This window comes from Ostrea edulis, chromosome 2 (genome assembly GCF_947568905.1).
Source record: "Ostrea edulis chromosome 2, xbOstEdul1.1, whole genome shotgun sequence".
In the NCBI taxonomy this organism is placed as follows: domain Eukaryota; kingdom Metazoa; phylum Mollusca; class Bivalvia; order Ostreida; family Ostreidae; genus Ostrea; species Ostrea edulis.
Genome location: NC_079165.1, coordinates 19,886,174 through 19,910,520, shown reverse-complemented (window position 1 = coordinate 19,910,520; position 24,347 = coordinate 19,886,174). Strand labels below are relative to the sequence as shown.

The 24,347-nt window shown below is 32.9% G+C and overlaps 1 protein-coding gene across 4 annotated transcripts; it reads left to right on the top strand.

Annotated features, from left to right (window-relative positions):
- Positions 1–1,443: 1,443 nt before the first annotated feature.
- LOC125667600 (outer dynein arm-docking complex subunit 2-like) lies at positions 1,444–23,194 on the top strand. 4 transcript variants are annotated; one of them, XM_048901180.2, is made up of 21 exons: positions 1,444–2,744; positions 5,568–5,818; positions 8,981–9,150; positions 10,553–10,805; positions 13,305–13,411; positions 14,564–14,706; positions 15,537–15,650; positions 16,541–16,767; positions 16,935–16,982; positions 17,103–17,259; positions 17,349–17,495; positions 17,681–17,890; positions 18,270–18,500; positions 18,761–18,871; positions 19,128–19,343; positions 19,600–19,781; positions 20,276–20,390; positions 20,767–20,955; positions 21,423–21,455; positions 22,328–22,549; positions 22,719–23,194. In XM_048901180.2, exons 2-21 carry the CDS (start codon positions 5,589–5,591, stop codon positions 22,830–22,832), a joined length of 3,219 nt encoding a protein of 1,072 aa, XP_048757137.2. In that variant the 5' UTR covers positions 1,444–2,744; positions 5,568–5,588; the 3' UTR covers positions 22,833–23,194. The 4 variants fall into 4 exon arrangements, with proteins under 4 accessions (XP_048757137.2, XP_056012304.1, XP_048757136.2 ...); XM_048901179.2 differs by lacking the exon at positions 1,444–2,744 and adding an exon at positions 3,409–3,561; XM_056156329.1 differs by lacking the exon at positions 21,423–21,455.
- The last annotated feature ends 1,153 nt before the right edge of the window (positions 23,195–24,347 follow it).

Genomic DNA, 24,347 nt, shown 5'->3' with positions numbered 1-24,347 from the left:
CCTCTTGTTAACCTTCTTACCTCGACCTTAAAAGTTAGACCTACTTTGAGTAAACCTAACGAATTCACTATCTCCTGTACTAATTAAGATAGAGCTTTCATATTCTGTACATAAATTCCTTATGGCAGGACCATTTATTTCAAGCTATGATCTTTGACCTTGCGACTTTGACCTTCTTCAAAACAGCAAGGTCATGATAATCACATTAGTATTGCGGCATCCCCATGTTGTGTGAATTCAAGTTTGGTTGTGTCGAGACCCGTTGGGTCCATGTTGGTGCTACAATATCGGGCCAAATATTTTTATGGAATAAAGATGGGAAAAATCTTTAGAATAACACTCCCAAATACATACTTTAATGATCTTTTAAAACAAACTTTTTTTCATGATTATATTTGTAAGAAATCACAAGTTATTGGGGAAACAATGACTACCATTTGACTACAAAAATGTGAAATCACAAAAAGTATACAATCGGGAAAATATAGTTTATTTGTAGGGATATTTATACTTTTTTATGTATTCAGATAATGAAATTGATCATCTCTTTGTCAATTTCAGAAACTTTCCGACAAAGGCGTGACACAAATTGAAATGAAAATATGAAAAATCCTTCAATTGTGAAAATAAAGGGGGAGGGGAGCTCTTTACGGTATATACACACGAAAACCTTTGTATGGGAGGTTCTCCTTCGAACCCATTATGGTTACGGGCAAACAGACCCAAGAAATGTGTGTAAAGGTAATTTACTTCTTAATCAGCGTCAATCTGTTTTAACATTTATATTTATCGCAAACTTATATACATATGTAGTTCTCAATATATTTTTAAGATTTTCTTATTCTTTTTTAATGTATTCTATCTGAACTAGCTGCACTATGCGTATGTGCAGCGAATGATGTACTTTTCATTATACCAAATATTCACTATCAAGTTACCTTTCTAAACATATCAACCTATCGTGAATCTGTGACAAAAGCATTCCGACGTAGATGCCCCCTTTAATTAATTAATCCAAAGAATTGTTTAATTTCTAAAATATCAATGTTCCGAATTAGGAATTTAGCAAGAAATGTGAAATACGTCGAATACAGACTGGTCTAACTTTGGTGAGGACCCTTAGTGCTGACAGTGGATAATTTGTCGTCCTCGTTATAAGCCTCCCAAGGCCTGTAATAACCAGTCCCGTCTGTTATCATCCAAATAAACACGAACAGCCTCCCCTACATATAATGTAGCACATTGTGTTTCATTACGATAATTAAATCTAATTGTTCCGAAAATGTCATCCGAAGCAAATGTGCATTTTATATGCAACCATGGGGATAATATCACCAATTTTCAATACTTAAGGTTATTAGATATGAATTGTTTCATTATATGTAATGCGTTAAATCGTTGATCTCGACAAAGCTGATGTGTGAAAATTCCTCCGAGAGCTTCATTCAACCGCACAACGCCCGCCTCTATACAATGATCTCTTGGTGTTGTGGCTGTATGGAGATCGACAGGCGCAGACGGACACGAGAAACATGACGCTTCCTGTGTAGATCGCCACGCGCGGCATTCGGCTATAATGGTCTGCGGGTGGCGTCAATTTGTCGCTGTCGTCGCTGTAACCACATCAAATATGGTTCTGCGAAATGACAATGATAAGTGGAGACTTTGAGAAGTTAGGGCTCTGTTTGGGGGAAATATCAAAAATGTATTTAAATTAATTTTTTAAATCTGGGAATTCTTGGGTTTTGAGAAACAAGTGAAATTATTTCGAAATAAATACCCGGTAATTCCTTGCTTATTTATCTTTTGCAAGAATTTTTTGAAAGTAGACACTCATTTGCGTCCAAAGAGCTGGAATTTAAAGAAATTTTCATCCAGAACTTCACTCTATACGAACTTACAGCCATGATGTGTGTATAACTATATACCTTTAAAAATATTGATATGAATTATTTTTCAGATGGAGAGTATCGCCCTCACCGTTGTTGTATTATCAGTATAGGTGCAGTCAGAGGTGGGCATTGGGGTCAGTGTTATAGAGAGGGCGCTGGATAGCCGCTTCAAAATAGCACCTTCAGCAGCTTTTGAGCACAACCGCGCAAGATGCTATTATAACAGTTTAACTACAGGTTCAATATTTATTTCATTGGTCCAAATGTATCATACAATATCCTGTTAAAAAATTATGACAGACTCAATTCAAATTTTGAAAGTGATTTGGAAAGAACTTTGTGGGCGGAAAGATTGTTATAACTAATCCTTAAATCGGTATAAATTTTCCGTATCTCTTTTACATTTTTTGATCAAGACTTGGAACTAATTAAAATGTTGTTGTTATTTTTTTTCCCCTTTGGTTGGTATATTTTTAAACGTCTATATTGATTTGCCCGAAATTTTGTATGAAAATTTAGAATTTTGGTTAATAACAATTTCTTTTTATCTATAATCTCTACTTTTTGAAGTGTCATCTTAAATAAATTTTGATGCAAGATTTTGTAACCTTTGAGCAATTTGAAATATTGACAATGCTCCTAGTATGTTCTAAAATTCTATATGGTGATATTTTTCGTATTTTAAGTGCAAAAATGTCATATATCATTTTTAATCTACCAGCATTAAATGTTTTAAATCGATGTTAATAGAATACACGAACTGTATTAATTTGATGTAATGACTGATTTATACTCCATATGTTTTGCTGACACCAACGGACCAAACTGCAGCGTAGATTATACGAATAAATCGTAAGTCAAGTTTGATACACTTTAGCTCGAGACAAATAACAATTAAAAAAAAAAAAAAGAAAGAAATTGAAAATATACTTTTTTAAAGAATTTTCCATGCTACAAAAGTCAGTGAGATACGAACCTCTTTAAGATATATGCATTCGTGCTTTAGGGGGCTTAGGGACCAAAGTTAAAATTTAAGATAACGTTGAATTTAAGATGTTTATTTAGCAGAACTTAAGACATTATTTCAAAGATTATGTGCATCTGATGTGCTCGACCCTGGTGTAAGTAAGTAAGTAAATTTTATTTAAAGTCGGCACTGTATACAATATTAACAAATAACATGAGCTCTACAGAGCTCTTAAACCAACTATCACAGACAAAATAAAATATCACAAGGTAAGCATGCAAAAAACACGTATATACATATTTACACGCATACTGTATAGCTAAACAGTTTCAGAAGTTAAGAATTAAATATAAATCAAACAAAAGTTTTTCACTATAAAATTTAAGCATTAAATTCAAACCTCAATTGTTAAGAAGCACTATAACTGTTAAATGTAAAAATAAGGTGTAAATAGGTGTAAATCCGCTTGTCGTACAACGATTTATAATCTTATATGACATTGTATTTTTTAGAAATCAATTTGATTATTTTTTAATTTAAAAAGGAAGAAAGAAAAAGAAAAGAGGAAAGGTAGATTTAATGCGGAAAATAATAGTTCGTTGTTTGGTTCTCCTGTATATAAAATACAGTAAATTTCCGATTACGCATGCGCAATTGCCTTGACAACCACAATAAACCGAAAAGGAGATAGTGCAGTGGGCAGTGAGTATTGTTCGGTTTAAAATCATTGTTTATTTTCATGTATCACTAAAATGTCTGTAGAATTCTCTATGATATTGGAGCATATTGAAATGTCACTTAGACCCTAATCTGTATTTCTTTCAAATTACATATCAGAAAGTTTTTATTTGAGAGGTAGATCTATGTGCAAATGCCAATTGGCTATATAGTAATCATGGTAATGTGCAAATGTTTAATGTCGGTTGTACAATTAGGCCTATTTGCAAAATACAAAAGTAGAAATCTTTTCCATGTTGATTCATTAATGGAATTGTTAGATCCACGTTAAAGTTGTTTGTTACCACAACAGTTGTGATAAATCAAGGTAACTGTATGAACACGACACTTATTCTCTGATAATTTGAAAAGTTCCTACGTGTGTGTTGCTAATATATTTTCTTCAAATAAGTGAATAAAATGTAATTTTTAACATACACACGTTTCTCTTTAGAGAGAGAAAAAATTACCCCACTCCCATGGTTCTGTTATTATAACCAGTGAGGGTATCTTTTAAAGGACTTATTTTGAATTATTTTGGACTTTAGGGATATACAAGTGAAAGTATCTTTTAAAGGGCTTATTTTGAATTATTTTGGACCTTTGGGATATCCAAGATATTGTTGACATGCATTAATTAGAGAGATTTTCAACAATGAAATAATTAATTGTAGCTCCACCCTCATAGGACTTATCAAAATTAATGGTTCAAAGTAGAAAAGTGGTATTGATTTCTGCTTTTAAATATAAGTTAATTCAATCAATAGCCAAAGAAAATAATATTTGTTGCCAGATTTTTAGATATGTCAGACAGACAAAAAAGTTATAATTATTTCAACATTAAAAAAATCGCACATTTTCGTTAAATGCATGATAAAAAGTGGTTAAAATGACAATATTTTAATTTCAACAATTTCAAAAAACTGCTGCTTTTTAAATATATATATATTAATTGTGGATATCAAGGAAATCATTGTAAAATAAACATACGATAGAGAAATACGTACCAGTGTAGGAGCTATTACCCTTGACAAAATTTTTGTAATATGAATAATTGATTATTTATAGAAAATATAAACCTTTTCACTGTTCACTGTTAAGTTGTTTACCAGATTTTTTATAAAATCCAGTTAATAAATTCCTCCTAGAGATATATTTCTATCATGCACAATTTTTAATGAAATAAAGATTTTGCAAAAACCTATGATGTCACGCGAGGGTGGAATTACTTTAAATCATAAAATCAACTCATGTCAGTTATTCAGCATTCAGAGGGGGAGGGGGTGGGGGTGTGTGTGTCCTTAATCCAAGCACATGTGCATTTAACAACATACTAAAAAGAAATAATAACAATTGGTTAAAATCAATAAAATGACAAAATTTTCGATTTGAACGGTTTTAAAAAATAATTGCTATTCATAAATACATATAAATCAATCAGGGAATGTATTCATTGTACGTATTATAGCCATAACAATATAGGAGTTATGACCCTTGACAACATTTATTGATTATGATTTCTTCATTCGGTGCTAGATAGTTTACAATATTTTATTCTGTAAAAATTTAATACTCCACAACATGAGAATAGAGCTATACTTTAATTCCATAACGTAAATTTAAAGACAGCATAAAATCAATTTCATTGCTTGTTTTTACTCATAATTTTTCACGTACTGGAAAATTAATAATCTGTTTTATATTAAGTTTTTAATAACTTTAGGATGTGGGCACAACTGCAGCACAAAGACAAAAATGTTTAGAATGTGTGACTAATTTACTGTGCTGTGAATAAGAAACTGAATAGCTTACAAAAATTTTCTTCCAGTACGATATATTCTTTTTGAAGTATGAAGAAATATACACATTGATTCAATGCATGTCTACAATTATTTGTTTTACCTTGAAATTAAATATTTACAGGTACTTTTTAATTTATAAAGTTTTAAGCTGTAAAGCCATATAAACTAACATACTGCTACTTGTTTCAGGTGCACATCCATTTATCCACAATGGGACAAGCTCTACAGAGAGCAGCACAGTGGACCTCAGCCAAAGGAGGTTCTGGGGGGAAACTAGAATTTACTAAACTGAATGAAGAGTTGCTTAACTCCATCATACAGTATGTTGATGGCTTCAGTGCCAAATATGCTGAAGAATCTAAGCTGGTTTTCAAAAAGCCGTTGATTTGGCCAACAACAGTCAGTCCAGATGCAATCAATATACCTGGTTTAGAGGACAGGTATGTAATGTACAATTTCATGATTCTCAAATGCATATTTATGGTATCATTAACTAAAAATGTTTTTATCAAGCTTGTTGCTTCTAAGTTGAATTGCTCATTCGGAAGTCACTGTTGTTAAAATCCTTTGGCTTAATAACTGAATAATGGGATCAATCAGCCGCCATTATAAATCACTGTTTTCCCTGTATAATCATTTTCCCTATATAACCAATAACCACCTGTTGAGAGTTAAATGTTGCCAAATGAAAACAATAGGCTTATTTTCATTGTGTTTTATATGTCGCCCCATATGCAGGCAATGTTAAAAAAAATGGTGAAATTTAAAAAAAAAAAAGTTTAATTGGTTAATATTTATAGGTAAGAATTAAAGGATGCTGAGTGTTACACAGAGAGGGGGGAAACTTTTATAAATGTGCAAGTCCATTAAGGGTTTCTGATCTGCTCCAGAAAGGATCAGAGAAACCCTGGACATGAGAACTTGAATGTACATATAATTCTCAAAGAACCACCATTTGATTTGATGATCACCATTTTCACTATACTGCCACGTTTTGTCAGGAACTGTTACTCTGTAAGTCTCCCATTATAACATCCAATGCATATACTGCCAAATTTGAACCTCCACTTTGTTTTCAAAACAAATGTCCATAATATTTCTCAAATGTCTCAACATAAATCCAAATTTAAAGCATGTGATCAGAGCAGCTGTTAATTAATTGTCGTCTTCGATCACCCTGAAATGCTAACAGTTAGGCTTGATAGTCCATGTAATTTTACTATGCAACAGACAACATGCATGTAATCTCTGTTCATAAGAAAATGTCAGGTACATGCATAGATCTCAAAAGCGGATGCTTTGAATTTCAAATGAAACGATTGAATATGTGCAGATATCCATTTGATCATGCAAAATATGCTGGGAAACTGGATTGACTTCTGTGAAAGTCGGAATGATGAGGGACTCAAAGAGTTACTATATACTTCAGTGTACAAGGCCTTATTATTCTAAATACTGTTGTGAGAAAAGAAACAAAATGAAGTTATATTGAATTTGATCATAATGGTGATTTTCTTTATTCAATAGCAGATGCATTTTATTGTAAAATGAAATATCTTAATTAAAATAGATATCTAATATGTGCATTATAATTAATTTTAAGGGGTTCAATAATGAATGGCAAAATAATATCAATCATGTATCAGATCAAACAAATTATGGATTAATATGCTCTATATATATTCAGATCCTCAAAATTCATAGTACAGCCAATTTTCTAAATTGCAAATTTAGGTGGCATGGTTAAACAAGAATTATTCGTATTATAGTTATAAGCTTCTGTTCTTGTTCACTAGGCTAATTACTTACACATGTTTAATGTAGATTTGTTTATTCATTCTGCTGTCATCATGAAACAAGTTTTTTCTGAATGGATACATGTGGCAGTCTCTGCAGAAGGTTATAAAACTTAACTATTGAATATTTGTTCATTAAGAAATGCAGTATACAAAAATGTGGAAATTAAACATTATTAGGAATCTAGTTCTTAAAAATGTATAATACATGCAATTGAAAATAACTTACCGTGGTACATACTACATCTGTGATGTAAATGAATGTTAATTAATTATGTCTGAAATGGTGTTTTTGTTTTATTTTGATGCAGTTGCTTTACCTATAAACATTAGATATTGTATTGCTTTTTTTTTTATTCTAAATTTTTATTACTTGGCAATAATTATTGCAATGAATAAAACATTTACAGTTTGTCTATAGAATAATTACAATTTAGATTTCTGAATAATGCGTTGTGCAAATGAATTATTATCAGTATTTATCACCCGTTAACACTTTAAAAATAAAGAGCAGTTTAATAGAAAATCATCATCAGGAATTTGTCCTCTTGTTCATTTTTGTCACTGCTGCAATAATTTGATCATTTAACTGCAACTTTAATCAGCCAAGAATTCTCAATAGCTAACTCCCTATTCACGGCCTGTAATGCGGATTTGATAGTCCCAAACTGTCAGTTTTATCGGTGAAGTTTGCGACTGTTAAATTAGTGTTTTTAACAGCAAGCTACTGCAATTTTATATTTTGTAGCATTGTAACCCCCAAGTGCACCGTACAGAACCACAGAGGAAATACAAAAATATTGCTGATTTCATAGTCAGAAATGTCAAGTTATTAGCCAATCAGAAATCACACAAGTTGCTTTAGCATACTTAAAGCATCAAATCAGATTGGTTACAATTTACAATACAAATTTCGGTATACAATTTCCATCCTATATGTTATTGGGTTTTTAAAAAAAATATTAATTAGTTAGTTTTTTGTTTTGGTATTAGGATTTTTCTTTTAACTTTAGAGGAGGAAATATATATATAGATATATAGTATTAGATGTATGAAATATAATTAGATCACATGAACAATGTATTAATTATGGAAATGTGATTGATAGGTTTATTTCAGAATTCATAATTGTAGATACTTAGATACATGAATACAAGCATGGAAATTAACATAATTAACTATACTATGACATTTTAGCAGGAGTTACTTAGAATTTATTGCAACATGTATATGCATACTCAAACATTTGTTTAGTCTAACTATTTTGTGTTATTTATGTAATATATATATATATATATATTGTATGAAAGTGTTTTGTGAAATTAACAGTTTCAAAATTTAGATAATTTTTTAGAATTCTGAGAGCTTTGAATGAATTAAATTTTAAAGGTTAATACTATTTTTATTCATATGTTGATATGTTTTATGTCTGTGGAATGAATGAGGGGGGGGGATTTTTTGTGCCAGTATTTTTGTCTTAAATTGCTGTTTTGTCTGTTTGCCTGTCTGCAAATTGGCCATATTACTTTATACAGTATTTTCATTAGATTTATGAAATACACTCAATTACCTATAGTGACCTTAATGTTATTTTCATGACATCTTGTTTTAAATTTTAAATCAATTACATAATTTATAGCTGATTTTGACACACACACCCCTGAATTTTTTGCAGCTCTTATTAAGTTTAAACTCCATCATTTGAAAATAAAATTTGAAAAAAAAACCCACCAAACAAACATTGATTGTATAGTTATCTTATGCAAAATTCCAATTACATATGTATTTTGTTTTTATACAATCCAGAGGAGGAGACAAAATATCTGAAGCCAAAGCTGATAAAGATATTCCCCTATTTTCCATCAAGAGGGATGGCTCAGACTTTGAATGCAGTGCCATGACTATGGATTATTGTGAACAAGTTCTGCGAGCATCAGGAGACAAAAAAATGAGTGAAATTAGAGCTTGCTTGGAAGGTACATCTTCAACCTCTTTATAAACTATTTTCTGATTTTAAGATGTACGTACATAATAAAAGAATTATATAGTATATTCTTTGTATTCTTTGAAGATATGCATTTTTCTTTAATTGCACAAAAATATGTTGCATTACTTTGTATGATATTTTCTAAAATTCAGTATATTTTTATTTTTGAATAATAATATCACAATTAGAAGAAATGTACAAATATTGTACAGTAAGTCAGTAGTTTAACCAAATATAATTATTGATGTATAAATCCCGTATCATACTTCAAACAAAATATTCATTATTTAAATTTACTTGTTAATTGAAAGGATTCCATCAAAGTTGTCTTATATATTTCTGATATGAAATTTTATCTCTCATATATGTATTATTTATTCACTACACTTCCATGTGATTTACAATAATGATTTGACTTAGATACATATTTATAAAACTATCACACTTTTTTGAATCTCTGTAAATGATGTACAGCCATATTCCATCTGGCCCACTTAGCATTCTGTGCTGATCACCGACCTTCAGACACCTGCTGACCTTTTTCTGTCTCTAGAAAACTCAATGACATGGAATTAGAGAATTGTGATAATGTATTCAACAGTTTACCACAACATAAAACAAACATATTCTGTCACCTCCCTCCTGAAGTCATTTCCATACAGATTCCACCACATAATGCCTGATATAAAACTATTCTTTAGGATTTTCTAAACAGACTTTACAAACTCATATGACTTGCAGAATATTTTCCTTGTCCCTAATGATGAATATTTGTAAAATGGAAAGATTTTGTGGGGAATATATTTTAATGTTTTGAATTTTTTCATATATCTTTACATTCAGTGTTAAAATTACATGTATTGCACCAGCTAATTTCCAACCAAGTCACTCCAGCTCATGATTATTTTGTAAATTATTTATCAGTGTAAATTATCATGATTGTAATTTACAAAAATGTATTGAAAATACAATAAAGCATTAACAAGCAGTAGTTCATGTATAACATATATTAAATTTGCAATATATGTCAATATTTTGAACTTATGTTTCACTTTTAATATCTTGCTGTCACAATTTTCAAACATGTCTAAATCAAATGAAAATGTCTCCTTAACCCTTTCAGTAAATTGTTCATTTCACACACTGATCCTCAATACTGACCAATATCTATAAAACACGTAAAGTTTCTATTCAGAAAATCACAATCTCATGGCCAACAGTACTTGAATTTAGACTTTGTATATTATTCTATTCAGAAAACCATTATACTCAGCATGCGAACACTAAAACTTTTTAACATTTTGGTATTCAACTGTAAGCAAATTATGCTCCCTATAGTTGGTGGCCATTACCGTGCCTCATTGTAATGACTCTGTGTATGTCCTTTACAGCAAACCGTGATCCTGTGGCCAACATGCTCGGGGAACGCTTTGCTACAGTGGAGGGGGATGACAACTCCATTTTTAGATTCATTGAAGAAATCACCAAGGAAATTGAGCAGCTAGCCAAACAGCATGCTGAAAATGAAGGCAACACAGAAAAACAAGAGGAAATTGAAGAAAAGAAACTTGTCTTGAAAATGAGATTGATTCTTTTAAGATTAGACCAACAACTATTGAATCAAAGCATTGCACAGATAACAAAGTAGGTTTGATAAGTGATAGGTTTTAATTTCTTTTCAAGGAATAAATTGAACAAAGGGAATCAACTCTTCAGTGTCAAATGAAAATACACATAGTGCATATGTTCTTAGGAAAGAAAAAAAAACCCTCTCAATTCTGTAACAAAGAAAATACTTTTCTGGACATAAAAGCCTTGTATACGTCAGTAATTGCTGATTTAATTTCAAACTGGAGACTACATGCATAATCCCATTGATTCTGTGCAAACAGATCTGTAGTGTAAATTGAAGTGATGTCATTGTGTTCTTATTAAGGGATTAATAATTAAATGTAAAAATTTTCATGTGAGAAAATTTATGATTTTTAGGTGACGTATTGCAATTGGTTTTCATCTGTCGTCATTCGTTGTGCGTTAACAGTTGAACATTTTTAACTTCTTCTTGATAACTACCATTCCAATTCTTATCAAATTCGGTATGAAGCATCATTGGGACAAGGGGGACATAAATTGAAAATTTCAGGACTCCAGTACCCCGGGGCCCTAGGGGTGGGGCAAAAACTGCCCAAAATTGACCAATTTTCAAAAATCTTCTTCTCAAGAACCACACATGTGTAAGAAAAACTAAATGCATGGTGATGTAGAGCAGGAAGGTCTGTACCAAAATTGTAAATTCCATGATCCCCGGGGTAGGGATTCTGACCCCAGGGCAGGGCCAAACTTGGTATATAGTGTTTATGTGTAAAACACTTAAATATCATCTTCTTTAGTGCTATTGGTACTTAATTGAAAGTAAATAGATATTTAGAAAGAACAGGTAGTACTTTACCAAAATTGTAAATTTGATGGTCCCAGGGGTAGGCATTTTGGTATTGGGGTGGGGCCAAAATGGTCAGTTATCAAATGTGTAAACAATAGACATTTTTATCTTCTTGATAACTTTCATTCCAATTCTTTTCAAATCTAGTATGAAACATATTTGGAACAAGGGGAACATAAATTATAAAATTCAGGACTCCTGTACCCCTGGGGCCTTAGGGGTGAGGTAAAAACTGCCCTAAATTGACCAATTTTCAAAAATCTTCTTCTCTAGAACTGCACACGTGTAAGAAAAACTAAATGCATAGTTATGTAGGGTAGGAAGGCCTCTACCAAAATTTTGTAAATTTCATGATACCCGGGGTAGGGGTTCTGACCCCAGGGCAGGGCCAAACTTGGTATATAGTGTTTATGTGTAAAATACTTGAATAACATCTTCTTTAGTGCTATTTATACATAATGTACTAAATTGAAACTAAATGGATAGAGCAGGAGTCTTTTACCAAAATTGTAAATTTGATGATCCCCAGAGTAAAGGTTCTGACCCCAGGGTAGGGCCAAACTTAGTATATAGTATTTATGTGTAAGTTTGCTGATACTGTATAAAATCTAAATGCTTGCAGATGTTTTAATGTTAATACACCTATTATTTAAAGCCTTTCATCAGTGTATGCACTTTTGAGGGCAGTGAAGTTTTAAGAACACATCTTGTTTTATACTGTTGCTGAACATTAGAATTTAGCTAAGATATTCAGAACAGGAATTTTTTTTCTAGATTTCATAGCCCATGGAAGTAGTGATACTTTTTCACTAGTATTCAGGTGACCGATAAGGCCTGTTGGCCTCTTGTTACCTCATCTAAGCCAAAGGCTCAAGTGGGCTTTTCTGATCAAATTTTGTCCAATGTCTGTTAATGTTGCCATCATTGGCATTGTAAATTTTTCGCAATTTCATCTTCTTCTCCAGAACCACTGGGTCAATGTCATTCAAACTTAACACAGAATATCCTTGAGTGAAGGGGATTTGGGTATGTTCAAATGAAGGGCCATCTTCCCTTCCAAGGGGAGATAATCAAGAAAAGACAAAAATAGGGTGAATTCATCTAAAGATCTTAAGAACCACATGAAATTATGTGGAAGCTTCTCAACATAATGAAGATTCAAGTTTGTGTGACTACAGCTTTATACATGGAATATACAAAAAATTTATAAGGCCAAAAAGGCTGTTTTATCACAGTCATTTGATCAAGATTTTAAGTATGTTAACCATGGGTTATAAGGTCAGGATCAGACTTACAAGGTCAAATTTAAATGGGAAATTTACAACCAAAGGAATTTTCCACTACTAAGTCATTTATTATCCCCTCACAATTCATTGTGAGAGGGGATGTAGTCACGGGACCATTCATGAGTATGTGTGCAAATGTGTGTGTGTATGTGCAACACTGAGCTTGTAGACACTCTAAAGGCCACATATTTTGATTGATTGATTTGATACTTCACATGTAGCTTTGTTATCAAGAGGGAAAGGGGTAAAAAATCACTACAGGACTTTATAGAAAAAACTTACATTTATTGGTTGCATGCCTACATTGCGAGATGTCTCCAGATGTCTCGCTTTGCAGAGCTCTTGTTTAAATACATGTACATTTTGTTAGATGTAACAAATTTAATCAATAAGAACATTCTCAATTTTCTCCTCCAGAGATGTTCGTCTGAACCCGGTAATGGTAGATGGAGAGGTTACCATCCTACAGGACCTATCAGGAGATGATGAGAGAAAGCATGTGTTAGAGCTCATTGACTTCTGGGGTAAGAACATTTGGAACATTAAATGTAATTGACTTTTAAGAGTAAAATACTGTGGACTCATTTAAATTCGTGGGACTTGATCAATTTTCATGGGTTGTTGATATTTTACAGTTTCGTTAGGATGTAATTTCAAGGATATGGTTTTTGTACATTAAACATTAAATATTTTGTGTATTTCACTGTGATTTGAAATTTGTGGGATCCATGAAAATTGATCCCCACAAAATCTCATGATTCCACAGTACTCATTTTACTGCTGTCAGGGCTAAGAAATAAGACTTATTGATTTAAGAGGCTAGAAACTCTGCGGTTATCATGGACAAAATACACCAATTACGATTATAGTCTTAAAAAGATCATACATGCAAGCATCTTTGTGCAGATTGTTGGTGTGAGGTCATCATGGCAAACACATGCAGTGACACAAATACTTAACTGAAACAAAGACTGACAAGCCTTTGCTTATAAAGGTTTCCCAAATCAAATGATATAGCTAGCATTTTGCAAAGATATTTTTGCAAGAGTATTCATTGCAAACTGACTCAATCAGGAATCCATCTCTCCTTACAAAATCCTGGATCCCACAAAAAAAAGCTGTAATTTCAAGTTATGAGATCTATCTTACTGAAATCTAGCCATGTTTTTTGTGTAATCCATCATCTAACAGTCAGACACATAAATAAAATAATGAATATACAAACTAAATGAAAAACAATTAATCTATACACATGTAACTACATGTAAATCTGTGTGCTCTCCTTCGTAGGGGTATATAGGAGACAATTAGTCTGTTCTAATGGACAAATGTCAAGATAACCCAACTTTTCATGCATGTTACTAATGAACAGAGTATTTCTCCCTGAAATACAGGTTTCAAATTTTTATCAAACATACTTTATTAATCAGATCTTTTCATCTTGGAAGTAATTACATTTAAATCACATATTCAATTCTACAGCATGTTGGCCTTTCACTTAATTATATGTATATTATGCTTGCCAGTTCAAGGTGTGCAGATCATGTCAAATGAACATAAATATCACATTTGTCATTGTTCTTATAGATGCCATCAACACTAGCGTAATTGATGTTGCTTTTTATCTGAAATAATTTTATGAATTTGCCTTTTAAGTGTAATTCGTTTTCAAACAGGTGATGGCTATGTGTTTAAAAATGGCTGTCGTGCTCCCCCTCAGCGTCAGTTGCATGGAGACATTGCTTATATTGAAGTTCGACCATTTGATGGCAACATGTTGTACATCACTGCCAACACAAGTGGTTACTATGTGAATAAGGTAAAGCCATTTTTCTGTTCAAAGAGCTATAACTCCTGTTCCATATTTGTTAAAAATATATTCAGATTATTTCATTATTAGATACTTGTATTTTAAAAATAGTAACTCTTACATGCATTGTCCAGTTTTTAAAATCCTTTAGATCGTATTTTAGCTGATGATATTCTGAATCACTAAAACTCTTGAATACTCATGCTGAAAATTATTCCTTGAATGTTGGACCTTTTCCTAATTTAAAGTGACTTAGATGCTATAGTGTATTGATTTAGTGTCAGTTCCAAAAGGCTGTAAAGATGTTTTTAATGATATTGCAATTTCCTCTTGTCTTGTTTAACTGTTTTGAGGTTACCTTGACATATTATGTCAATAAGCAATACATTTAATTTGTAGTCAATTGTTTCAGAATCCCTAAGCACTGTTTCATGAAAGATTGATTCATTTAATCCATATAGCATCATTACATCTTATTGCCAACTGCAATCTTTTTGGCCTTGAATTGTCATGGCTTTGATCAATATATACATAAAATTGCTATGCAAAACAGTAAATCATATGCATAAAGACTCCTAATTAGAAATGAATAAATAATGATGCAAAGCATCTGCTTGGCCAATTTTAGGATGCTTTCTGAATCGGACACTGGGTATATAAAGGTAGAGGTTTAGCATCTTGCATTCAGTCTGAGATTTTTAAAAATTCCTGTTCAGATCGCAAAAACTGCAACAATTTTCAAGTATCTTTATAAATCACTCAGATAGAAGTTTAAGACTGAAGGTGACAAAATGCAAGTTCCAATGAAAAGCTTGAGGATGTTGGTTTCTTTAATCAAGGGTCCAGACAATCGCGGTGACATGAACTATGAGAGGGAAGGCGACGCCTACAGGGAACTGGTTACATTGCTCAAAGACAAAAGTCCCCATTTTACGGAAATGATTGACAAGCAGGTAAGAACTGTACAAAATAGTCGAATTAATTTTCTTGCATTTAAATTTTTGCTCTGCTATGATAAAAATGCATAATATACTACTTTTTTAAAAAAAAATTCTGTATTCATGATTTAAATTTAAAGCAGCTCCTGCCAAGTTAATTAGTTAAACATCAGTATGATAATATAATGCCACAATCAACTTATCAATACAGCTATTGGTTGGATTGACAGTTTAGTTGACATTGGGTTGTTTCACTGCATTATTGTTTCTGTGAAGATAGTATAGCTAGGGTATATTTAATCAAAATTGCTTTATGAATTGTAAAATAAATTGATATAGGTGTATTCATAAAAGACTCATGACTTCACCTCTGTGGGATTCTTGTGTAGTGTTATTGTTTTAGCTGAGCATTTAGGAGAAGACAACATTTATTTCAATGAAAAATTACCAATATTTCTTATATACATAATGTATCTGCAGAACGATCTGTGAATAATCTATCCATGACCCGTCTGTGATTCCGCGATTCATGATGTACATCGATGTACATGTATCCTTATTTTGTCAACCTCCACAAAGTACCAGTAGTTCTGATAGCATCAAAATGATAAAACTTGTAACATAACTCCTGAGAAGATGGTATCATCATTGGAATCCACGGATTTTTTTCTCTGTTATACTATATTCAATTAATGTAGTGTAACGGAGAGAAAACCTGTAGGTTCCGACTATGAGATGATATCTGATTATTTACTTACATTGATTTTGTTAACTACCTGAAGAGCAGAAGAGGGCACTATTCACCAAATTTAAAGATTTACTATACCCAGAAAAATAATGATTTAGGGAAAGATGTCAACAGAGTAAAACAGATTTGTATTAACAGAATAATTTTGATTATGTAGGAATTCCAGCTCAAAGTTCAGGAAAAGGATGATTACATGGATGCCAGGAGAGTGGAGGAGGATGAGGACGATGGAGAGAGCACAGCTGGCTACCGTCCGGACAGATTCAAGCAGAAGGCAGAGGAGGACTCCAAAGACAAAGGACAGAAGCAGAAGTCACAGAAAAAGAAGAAGCTGGAGCCGTCCCTCAAATGGAAGGCTCTGGGAATGGAGGAATACCAAGAACCGTAAGCAGGATTCTGTACCGAGTTTATCCAAACGATGTGTAATTGTGATCTTCATTATCATTCACTTAACCATGTAGGAGTTATGACATGCAGTTATTCAGCTTCAGTGTTTTAAAAGACAGAAATATACAATTATATCTACTTTAATGGCTGTCATTTTTCAACAGAGATAAACGAGATGCAAAAATATTGAAAAAAAAGAAGGCCTCACCCAGGTAATTGTTTTTTTTTTAAAAAGCTTTTTTTAAAATCATTGAGTTTTAGCTAGTTTGATCTTAAAATGTTAGCTCATTCATCAGTGCAGATATCAGTGTGGATAATTTTGACTTTGACAGGATGAAGTCCAAGACACCTGTTGAGGCTGAGGACTCATTTAGTGAGAGTTCCACTGAGAGTGAGGAGGAGGAGGAGGCTGTAGAAAGGAGGAGCGAGACAAATGCTGACCTTCCATCAGAGTACTGGCAGATTCAGAAACTGGTCAAGTACCTCAAGGTAGGGTTGGTTGTTGTTTTTTAAAGGAAATGTACATTGGAGAGTTTTGAAGTTAAACTCTAAAACCCGACAAACATCTTTTATTCCAGGGTGGAAACCAAACTGCAACCATCATTGCTTTGTGTTCAATGAGAGACTTTAATTTAGCTCAAGAGACTTGTCAGCTTGCCATCAGGGATGTAGGGGGTCTGGAAGTCTTAATCAATTTGTTGGACACTGAGGAAGTTAAATGCAAGGTATGAACTTGAAATGTGATATAATACAATGATTCAGTCAGGTTGTACATGTAACACCAATTCGTTTAAATTTTTCTTCACAATTTTGATATTTTGGTGATGTTGACTAAATGTTACAATGAAATACAATTAAACATTGATAATTAGAAGCTTGATTTAATACTAAGTTTTTATTTCATTTTCAGATTGGGTCACTTAAAATCTTGAAGGAAATCTCTAGAAATACTCAGATCCGTCGAGCCATTGCTGACCTTGGGGGCCTGCAGACCATGGTCAAGATCTTGCGTGACCCCGACAAGGATCTCAAATGTCTAGCTGCAGAAACCATTGCCAATGTGGCCAAATTCAGAAGAGCTAGACGAACTGTGAGACAACATGGTGGCATCAGAAAACTGGTAGAACAAATTAATCCTTTCATTTCACATCTAACTTGTAGATGAATTTTCAATAACAAGAAGTGAAGTTGCATTCCATATCTTAAGATGTCATGTTTGATTACTGTAGATACCGTATTTTACAAAAGTTCTTGATATGGCAAAATGACTAATTTACATCAAATTGCGTAAACATGAATCCGTATGTGGTCTGGTAATCAAGAGTTCTTCTACGTATTTTAACGACAGAAAAATAAAAACGAATAATTTTATTTCGCAAGTAATGCCTCTTGCAAAATTACGTAACAATAAATTCCTCGCAAATATTTAGGAATCTACAGTATTCTAAAACAACAAATTGCATCTTTCTTTAAAAAGTGTCATTATGTCACCATATTAGGTTGGTCTTCTTGACTGTCCCATTGTGTCGGCCACTAATCCCGAGGCTGACAAGGATGCTGAAGTCGCGCGGAGTGGGGCCCTGGCTCTGTGGAGCTGCAGCAAAAGCAAGAAAAACAAGGAAGCCATGAGGAAGGCTGGCGCTATTCCTCTCCTGGCCAAACTTCTGAAATCTCCCAATGAAAACATGCTCATTCCAGTTGTGGGGACCCTTCAGGAATGTGCTTCTGAGGTATATGTACTCAAGTTTTTATCATTGATGATGAACGAGAAATTTGATGCACAAGTTTCATTTTGTGGTATATTTATTGGTTGAAATTTTGTTTTTGATTATTTAGGAAGTGTATTACAAATTGTATTTAACTTTAATACTTAAGTTGATCAAATTTTGCCATGTTAAATAATGAAATAACTGCTGTAAGTGCATGAATTATTTGAATTCAGAAAAAAATCTAAATTGGTGATTAAATAGAAATTATGTTGAAATTCTAGCCTAGCTACAGACTAGCGATCAGAACAGAGGGAATGATTGAGGATCTAGTGAAGAACCTTAAAAGTCAAAACGATGAACTGCAAATGCATTGTGCATCAGCAATATTCAAGGTAAGAAATGTCAGTGTTTTGATACAACTTCGACTGATTTTACAGAAGATGAGCACTGTGATATCAACACTGCAATATATATAGCATAACTGTAGCTAAATAGCATAACTGTAGCTAATTTTAACATTAGAATGTAATTTAAAGAAATATACTGTGTATATGTATTTCAGAGTAAAAGAAAAATAAAGAACAGAATAGAATTTAGTGTTGAGTAATGATGTGAATATTTTGTTGTACCTATGGTTCCCATTTTCAGTGTGCAGAAGAGAAAGAAACACGAGACTTAGTCAGGCAATATGGAGGTCTGGACCCTCTAGTGAGCTTGCTGCAGAAGATAGAAAACAAAGAACTGTTGGCAGCAGCCACTGGAGCTATCTGGAAATGTGCCATCAGTCCAGAAAATGTCACCCGATTCCAGGAGCTGCGGGCAATCGAGCAACTTGTTGGGCTTCTCAATGACCAGCCAGAGGAGGTTAGTGCAAATTTTTGTCAAAAGTGAAGTTCATTATTTTGAGTTAGTTTAATGTGTGTAATCTGCTGAATGGACTATATATAAAATACCAAGTAGAACTAAAAATGTCAGAATGAGTTTACACTCTCCCAAAGTACATCAGTCATCACAATATTCCCTTTTTTATTTTCATTGCTGTTATGAATTTCACAAATGTATTGTACGTATAGTGTACACATCAAATTGACAAATATTGAAGTGTATGTATGTTTTCTAGGTACTGGTAAATGTGGTTGGAGGTCTTGGAGAATTGGCCAAGGATCCCCCAAACAGACTATTGATCAGGAAAGCCGGAGGAATCCCTCCACTGGTCAATTTACTGACCGGCACAAATCAGGCCCTCCTTGTCAATGTTACACGAGCTGTGGGGCAGTGCGCAGAAGAGCAGGACAATATGGCGTACGTCAATCCAGATGTTAATGACTTTCTTGTTTTTACTACTTGTTTCACCAACAATACAAAATTTATTGAATTCGTATCAAAGATTAGGGATGGTTCTTTGAGCTCGTTTTAAAACTTGGTTAATGCATATGCAGATTTGTTCTTTAACATTGTTGCCTATCAGTACATCAAATAGTTTTAACATTTTGCATGAACTGTATGGAGGGAAAAGTTAATTCTGGAGTTATTAATAATAATAATATTTATTTATATAGCGCCCTATATGACTATAAATAACCTCTCTAAAGCGCTGCACACAATACAAATGATACAGCATGTTATAAAAGTAGTAAAAGGAAATCATAATGGCATTAAGACAGATCATATCAAAACAATGCTAGCAAAACTTTAATAATGTGAAGTAAAATTACTAAAACATGTGCATGAAGAAAGTTATTCTGTTGTTGCTAAATATAGAAGCTCTTAAATACTCCAGATCAATTCTTCTGCAGGATCATAGACAAATTAGATGGAGTCAGATTGCTGTGGTCCCTGCTCAAAAACCAGAATCCCGATGTCCAGGCTAGTGCTGCATGGGCTATATGTCCATGTATTGAAAATGCAAAGGTATGTATGTACGTGTAGCGGTGTTCATGATTCTTTGGAAGTTTACACAACAGGCATCTTACAGAGCAGCTAATTATTAACTGTAAAATATATTCAAAGGGAATTTTGAATTGTAGGGCCTATCCATTTTAATTATTCATAATTAGCTTATATGTGTAAACTTTCAATGCATTGCTTATAGAAAATTCGATTTATTTCTAATTCTCAAATAATAACAATTACCTTTGATAACCACAATGCTATAGATGAATAATAGATTTATTGTGTTTCTACCAAAATAGTGGTGTTTTGAATTACCTTAGAGTGAATTGCACTTCAGAAAGTCACATGTGCATGTATTTAGTTAAATCTTTTCTTAATCTGTTTGTTTGAATAGGATGCAGGTGAGATGGTGCGATCATTTGTTGGTGGTTTAGAACTGATTGTAAGTTTGCTGAAGTCAGAACATCGAGAGGTTTTGGCCAGTGTGTGTGCAGCTATAGCAAATATTGCCAAAGATGAAGAAAATTTAGCAGTCATTACGGACCACGGTGTTGTGCCTATGTTAGCAAGATTGACAAATACAGTAAGTTTGACTCCCTCTCTCTCCATTTCTCTTTCTCTCAATAACACGGATAAATAAAAAGGTATGAAAATTTGGCTTATTTGCAATTATTGTCTGAATTAAATTACTATTACTGTTCTTTTTATTTTCATTTCATTATAATACTTTTTTTTTATTTGGTATTTGATGATCACAAAGGAGCACTGAAATTTTAGAGACTTTCATCTTTAGTCAAATGTATATTATACCTTACTTGTGCATATTATTTCAAATAATAAGATTTTAGAGGTACATGTAATTTCAAATGCATTGAATTATACATGTACACAATATTTGGAACAGGCATGTTTTATTGATTTTTACAAGTAACACAGGACAATTCTGAATCTTTGTATCAAGTGAATTAATTTAAGATAAAAAAATATATATATATATAACCTGTTCACATTCAGCCTACCTAGCTCTTCAGAAATTCAGTGTTTTTTCAGTATGCTTGGAAGGGTGGTAGATTTCAGAGTAAGGTACAGTCAAGTGATCAAGTGACAATCATTCTTTCTTCTTGTAGAAAATCTAACATTACCACACTATATGATAATGTGTGGATTTTTTCAACTAAATTGACTTCTTTTTAGAATAATCGTGTTGATGTTTTTCATTGTATAACAGCATGACATTTTTGTTCTTTGGACTGCATTCATACTATCTGATTCTTGTTGTTTGATATGAAGTTTAACTTCTTGCATATTGTCATCAAATTATAAAAATCACAAATCCTTTTCATACAGCATGCATATCATTTTTGCCCTCTGTACATGATCTAAAATGTAATCCACACATGATGAAACATGCATCATTTTTATAAATCTAATCCATACTCTGCATCCATCTACATATTCATAGTTGATCTATACAATCATATGTACTTTTCTGAATAAAAGCACCTGTTTTGTTAAAATACACATGTAAGTTTGCATTTTATAAGTTAAAGTACACATGTAAATTTAATCTATTCATGATTTGTTTCTTTATGCCCTGGAGTTTATAAAAACTTTTAATCTTGTGTACTTAATACTTGAATTAAATATGCTATTGGCCCTCTTAAATTCCTAATAAAGTTGCAGAAAATGAAGTTCTTGTATTTGTGCTAAATAAATGTAAAAATAGAATTAAATATGTAGTATTTGGAAAATTCTAAATATTACACATTACAACATGTTTGCAAATACAGAAGCATTGTGGTAAATATACAGTATTTGACAGAATTGCATGGACTTTTATATTAATTGTTCCCATTGTTTGTCTGATGATGCATTATCTCTAAGCTGAATTCTCATAGCTCACATGCGTCATAAAATGACTGTTAAATTATTTTACATTTCTAAATAATTTAAAGGTTGATGATAAGCTGAGAAGACATTTAGCTGAGGCAATAGCCAGGTGTTGTAACTGGGGAAACAACAGGACTGCCTTTGGACGGGAAGGCGCCGTAGCACCACTAGTGAAATATCTCCGATCACAAGACGAAAACGTTCATAGGTCAACTGCCCGAGCATTATACCAACTCTCAAAGAATCCCGAAAACTGTATCACAATGCATGAAGCTGGTGTTGTTCAGGTAAATAAAAAACTCTGTGCATGCACACTTCTCATGCAATCTTTAAGCACTTTAAATATTTCTAAGCATTTGCAATGTGAGCATAGGAGATAATTAATTTACTTTGAAATACTACTCCGGGAGTACAGGTACTCTTTGTATTTGTAATGTGTATATCTTCATATTACAGCCTCTCATGAAAATGGTGGGTTCACTCGATGAAGATCTCCAAGAGGCCTCTGCTGGCTGTATAGGAAACATCAGAAGACTCGCTTTAGCCAATGAGAAAGCCAGATATTCTTAAGACCTGACTGACATAACAAATTCCATCTTTGAGCTGCCATTGTTCAACTAATGAAGATGAACTTTTTGCATAGTCTGTGATATAAATGGCATTTTCTTTGTTATGCATGGATCATTGAGTGAAATTACTACAATGTACAACTATAAATTGCATGCTGTTTTAAAAATACAGTGCTCGTAGACCACATTTATCCATTAAGTGATGTGTTATTTAGAAGTGAATTGGTAGTTTTTATAAACCATGCATTATGGGGAATCTATCTAAAATATTGTAACTTATTGACTATAAATATTCCAAGATTTATATTTGTTTTGTTATGACCAAAATATTGAAATGAATATAATAAATTGTACCAACCATAAGTTTTTGGGTTTTTTTTTTTTAAATAAATCTACCTGTAGAATATATGATGGTGGAATGGGATAGAGGACAACAGTATCTATAATGATATGTGAATTCTCAAGGGAAGAACCAGTGATCTCTCGAATGAACAGTTGCCTGACACAGAGTAGAGGGCAATGGATTAACAATTCATTCCAGGAATCTTTTTGAGTTTGACATCTCCCTAGTTGTGTTTCCTTTCCCATCTTGACTATAATGCCATCGAAACCTTTCTTTTAGCAAATGATGAACATTTAGGGCAAAGCAATGATGGCACCCTAAGGGAGACAAAGTCTGTACACTATGTAATGTCGAGCAAACAAGAACAGCATTTTCTATGTGAAAACTACATGTACTTGGACAGATTTCCTGAAGTACAAGTGACTATTTTGGCTACAAAGAACTGAGTTTGTTTGGTATCGTATTTGGCCCCGAGAATTTTTTATAATGAAGTACCCATATTGGGCGCAAAAATTGAATTTTGAAATGCACGCATCAATTCAATTAATGAGAGCAATGTTTGATTTGATGCATGCATTAATTCAATGGAAGAGAGCAATAACTGATTTGATACATGCATCAATTCAATGGAAGAGAGCAATAACTGATTTGATGTGTGCATCAATTCAATGATTGCTCTCATCACTTCAATTAATGTGTGCATTTTTGTGATGAAAATAGCTCACAAAATTACATTTGGAGCTTGGTATAAATTCAATTGAAGATATCTTTAATTACTAACAACACTTTTTAAGTTTTTGATAAGTTTAAAATTCAAACTTCGCATGTAAAAATTATGGGAAAACTATATCAGTTTTAAGGTTTGATAGCAGTAGCAACTGTCTGAATGGGAATCGTCTGTATATAGGTGTCACTTGTTTGAGACCTTGTGTAACTGTGTCAGACTGAAGAAGTGTTAGGAAGTTTGTGTAACTGTCAGGCTGAAGAAGTGCTAGGGAGCTTGTGTGACTGTGTCAGGCTGAAGAAGTGTTAGGGAGCTTGTGTAACTGTGTCAGACTGAAGAAGTGTTAGGGAGCTTGTGTGACTGTGTCAGGCTGAAGAAGTGTTAGGGAGCTTGTGTGACTGTGTCAGACTGAAGAAGGGTTAGGGAACTTGTGTAACTGTGTCAGACTG